Below are 4,815 nucleotides of genomic sequence, written 5' to 3'. Positions count from 1 at the left end.
CTCACTTTGGCGAAGTTGGCGGCGCGGAGGCTGGCCCGGGACGCGCCCGGAGCCCAGGGAAGAAGGGAGGAGGGAGGAGGGAGGGTCGCAGCCGGCCGCCATGGGGCCGGGGACCCGGGGGCGCCGCCGCCGCCGTCGTCCGATGTCGGCGCCGCCACCGCTGCCGCCCGTGAGGGTGCTGCCCCTGTTGCTCCTGCTAGCGGGGCCCGGGGCTGCAGGTGAGGGGCTGGGACCTGGCGGTCGGGACTCGGTGGGTGGGTTGGGGGAGGGTAAGAGCGGAGTTTAAGGACCCCCGAGTCAGGGGCTGGAGGGCTGGCTTAGGAGCCAAGGACCGGAGCAGGGGATGTGAGCACAGGAGTACGGGGGCTACGTGCCAATCCCGGGGGGGGGGGCAGGGACTCAATGAGGGGAGGGGCAGGGCCCCAAAGGTCCGCAGAATACGGGCCCAGGAGCGATCAGAGTTGAGGGTGAAGGGACCCAGGAATCGGGCTGGGAGCTTGAGGTGCAGGGATCAGGGACGCGAGATCGAGGGGGACCAAGGGTCTGGAGCACGCTCCCAATGCATAGCTGTCTGGAGTCCTGGGAAGGTCACGAATTGGAGCCTCTGTACCCCCAGGCTGGGGACCCCTCGCACAAAAGCCCCCCTACACACCCAGGGCCGGCCTGGCCTGGCAGGGCGGGCGACGGGGAGGGGGCGCGAAGTTCTCGGAGCTCTGAACTCGGGGAAAACTTCTCAGGCCGGAGCGCGGCAAGACCCGGAGCTGGAATCGGAGCTGGAGCCACAGCAGCGCCCGCGCCCCTTTCCCCGTCCGCGGCCCCGCTCTCTCCCTTGGCCCCGGGACCGGGCGGCCCCGGGACCCCGCCCCCGCGAGAGGGAGGGAAAAGGAGGGCAAGGGGCGCGAGCCCACGTGCTCCGCTCCGGCTCCAGCGCCAGCGCCTCGTCCCCGCAGCCTGAGCCCCTCCCCAGCCTGCCGGGGCCCCCTGCCCCTCCCCCTCCCCCTCCCCGCTCTCCCTTCCCCCGCTCGGGACAATGGCCGCGCCGTCTAGACACCCCCTCCCCCCCGGCCGGCCTCGCGCTTTCTTTGCCAGACAAAGCGGGACGGGCGGCGGGGCCTGGGCGGGGGCTGCGGGGGCGCACACCCCCAAGGGAGGCCTGGCCGGCGGACGAGGTACGCGGCCCGCGGCCGCCCGCCCGGGCCCCTTAGTCCGGGGTCCCAGGGAGTCGCTGTGGGGCTCAGCGCTGGCAGGGAAGGGCCTCCACAGCCCAGCCCGCTGCCCGACCGGGCAGGATCGGGCAGGAGCTGCCGCCCCCGCGGGGCCAGCGCGCACACACATGGCCTGTCACACACTTGCAGGCACACACAGCCCTGGGTCACACATACAGAGATGTAGACGTGCGCGCACACACGCACACACACACCAGACACCAGCAGACGTGGATACACAGCTCACACACTGACATAGGGACTCCTGTTTCTAGGTACCATGGGTCGCCAGCCCAACGCCTTGCACACGTTGCCTGCACACCTTCAGCACACATAGACACAGATCTGAGACATGCCCACACCCAGTTTATACATGGAGACAGACGGCCACATCCAACCCACACACAGACACACACGCAGCGGTCACACACAGACACACTGCGGTGTACCCAGGTAAGTGGTCCATATGCAGGGACACACAACAGGTCTGGCCTACACATCATGGCACAGGCGTCTGCTCACCCATGGGCCTCAACCACACACACACGTGGCTCATCATGTGGCCCCTAGGGTGAGTTCACAAACACCCACCAGCTCCTGCCTGGGTGACAGTGTCCTGTCCCTGCTTATCCCCTGAGGAAGAGGACACAGGTCATGTTCTGTTCTCAGGTCCAGCTCACCTTATTCCGTCTCTCCATCTGTGTCTCTGTACATCTCTCTCTCCTCTCTGAGGCAGCCTGCTTCTAGCTTCCTTTTTTGTGTCTGTGTCTGCCTTTATCTCCCTCCATCTCTCTCTTTCCATCTCTCTATCTGTGACCAGAGAGGGCACACACCCCCCCCCCCACACACAGGCCCCACACCTGCCATAACACACAACTTGCCACTAGCTCACACCCAGCCACACCCCAGACCAGTTTGGCAGGACAGTTAGACTGCCACACCTCAGAGGGACACAGCCCTCAGGGATGGGGACGCTGGACAGGGCAGCACATGTCTAGTGCCAGCTGCCCCTCCCTTCAAACCACACCCTATCCCTGCAACACACAGTGTTGGCTGTGCGAGGGGTACCTGCCTTGGCCCCTCTCACCAGAGCACTGTTCAGGTCTGCCCAGCTGGAGTAGATGTCCAACATCAGGGGAAATAAGAACCCTGGCCCCCAGGCCTCTTTACCCCTGCCCTCTCCATTACCCTGGGATCTGGGTGCACAGTCCCAGACCTTCCCCTAACTCTCAGGACCCTTGCTTCCTGCCTTTGCACCCCCCATTCTGGCAGCTTCCTGAGTCCCCACATCTGGCACAAGTCAGCACCTCCTCCTGCCCGCCCCTGCCTTGCGGTTCCCAGGGCTTGAGCTGGCAGGGACAGCTGCAGCCCCAACAGCTGGGGCTGGGGCGGGGGGCCGTGGGAACTGTGGATGGGGGGGCTCCAGGCACCCACAGAGACACCCCCAGCCCACTGCAGCTGTTGCCTGGGGGAGGGAAAGATGGGCTCTGTCACTCTGAGCTGGGGTTCTTGGGTGCCTGGCTGACCCCCACTTTTCTTTGCTTCCCCCCACAGCCCCCCCTTGCCTGGACGGAAGCCCGTGCATGAATGGAGGTCGCTGCACCCAGCTGCCCTCCCGGGAGGCTGCCTGCCTGTGAGTGCCTGGCTCTGAGCCATCAGTGGGTCCTGTCGGGGGGGAAGTAGTCTATCTTCTCCCCTTGCCTCTGTGTCCACCATGGATGTCTCTACCCCTTCCCACATGTGTGTGGCTTGGGTAACCTCTTGTTTCCCCATTGGAATGGATCAGGGTTAAGAACTGAGTAAGGTTAAGAGCAGGGGCTCCGCAGTCTGCCCGGCCTGGGTTCAAATCCCATACTGTGTTGCCTGCTGCCTGGGACTCAAACTCTTTAAGCTTATATGTTCTTGTCTGGAAACTAACGCCTGCTTTACAGAGTTCTTGGCTGCTTGAGGTCACATGTAAAGCCTCTGATGGAGGTAGTTATTATTCAATTAACAGATCTTGGCAGTAGTGGGTACCCCAACTGGATCCTCCCATATATCAGTATTTCGTGGGATCCACAGGAGCCACGTATTACAGCCCTGGTCTGCCACTCTCTTGCTGTGTGACCTTGAGTTAGTCACTTCTCTCTGAATCTCATTGCATCTGTGAAATACGGGTGCTTCTTCCTGGCTTGTGACCATGAAGAGGTTCAAGAATTCAGTTATTGGATAACACAAGGCAAGGCAGAGGGCTGGGAGGAACGGAGCAGGGGCTGAGAAAGAACTGAGCAGAGGGAGACAGAGCTCAGTTTGAATTCTGGGTTCTGGGAGGGGCATCTGGGTGGCTCAGTCAGTTAAGCCTCTGATTTTGACGGCTCAGGTCATGATCTCGCAGTTCATGAGTCCAAGCCCCATATCAGGCTTGGTGCTGACAGCTCGGAGCCTGGAGCCTGCTTCAGAGTCTCTCTCTCTCTCTCTCTCTCTCTCTCTCTCTCTCTCTCTCTCTCAGAGCCTGGAGCCTGCTTTGAATTCTCTCTTTCTCAAAAATAAACATTAAAAAATTGAATTCTGGGCTCTGGTATACTTTGAGCCCTTTGAAATTCAGTTTTTGCATCTGGAAAATGGGTCAATAATTCCTTTATAAGCTTGACTGTAAAGATTTAAGAGACACTTCATGTGATGAACTCGGCCTAGTGCTCAGAATACAGTAAATGCTCCATAAAGAATAATAATGGTAGGGGCTCGGAAAATCGGTGCCATAAAGGACAACATCTCAAGGTTATGGGGGAAATGCTTGATTCCTTTTATAATATCGTCATTAGTAATAATAATAGCACATCACCTAGTAGCCATTGATTGATTCATAACGTATTCATTTATTCAACAACATGTGTGCCAGGCCCAAGCTGGGTGGTTCTGGGGTGACGTTAGATCCAGGAGAGCCCCTTTGAAGTTACACACGTACTTTGACTGGAGATCCACTTGGACTCACCCAGGTGGGGGCTCAGCCTGGCTCAGCGGGTTCCTCAGGTTGGGAGTCTGCGATGGTGGGGGTGGGGGAAAATGTGACCTAATCTGGAGCCACTCACCTGGGAGGCGGAGCCTCGGAGCCGGGCGCCTGCGCAGTGGAGCTCCGCACCTGGAATAAAGCCGACAGGTGAATACTGCCGCGGCTGCTCCGCCCCTCAACAGGTGAATCACCGGCTCGCGCGGCCGCCTGGAGCCCGGATTCCCCGGAGTGGAGCGGGCTCTCCCCAGAGGTGGGCCGTAGGAACCACTCCCCATGGGCCCCCCAATCTCTTTCAAGGTTTTAAATACTCGTATCTTTTCAGGGACTCCTCAGTTTGTCACCCTTCCATGGATTCCCCCAAGCCCCTTCCTCAAAGTAGCTTGTCAAGCCCTGGTGTCTGTCTCCTAGCCCTCGCCGCACCCCCCATCCCCTCCCCTCCCGCCGACCCCCAACCAAGTCTCTTCTCCCCTTGTCGGATCCCCCCAAAGCCCAGGAGGCGGGGCGGGGGGCGGGCGGAGGCTGGAACCGGCCCGACCGGTCGGCAGGGGAGCGGGGCGCAGAGCGTGGGAACCCGCCCGGGGCGTCGGGAGGGGGCCCGCGCGGCCGCGCCCTCCCTGGCGG

The 4,815-nt window shown here is 61.0% G+C and overlaps 1 protein-coding gene across 1 annotated transcript in view; it reads left to right on the top strand.

Moving 5' to 3' along the window:
• Positions 1-100: 100 nt before the first annotated feature.
• The window catches only part of NOTCH3 (notch receptor 3), a 34,794-nt gene continuing 30,079 nt past the window's right edge, over positions 101-4,815 (top strand). Inside the window, 2 exon segments of the mRNA XM_029917837.1 lie at positions 101-218; positions 2,760-2,838. Coding sequence (XP_029773697.1) covers positions 101-218; positions 2,760-2,838 — 197 coding nt within the window.

This window comes from Suricata suricatta, chromosome 12 (assembly GCF_006229205.1).
Source record: "Suricata suricatta isolate VVHF042 chromosome 12, meerkat_22Aug2017_6uvM2_HiC, whole genome shotgun sequence".
NCBI lineage: Eukaryota > Metazoa > Chordata > Mammalia > Carnivora > Herpestidae > Suricata > Suricata suricatta.
The sequence above is the reverse complement of the archived record's forward strand: the minus strand, read 5'-3'. Positions and strand labels throughout refer to the sequence as shown.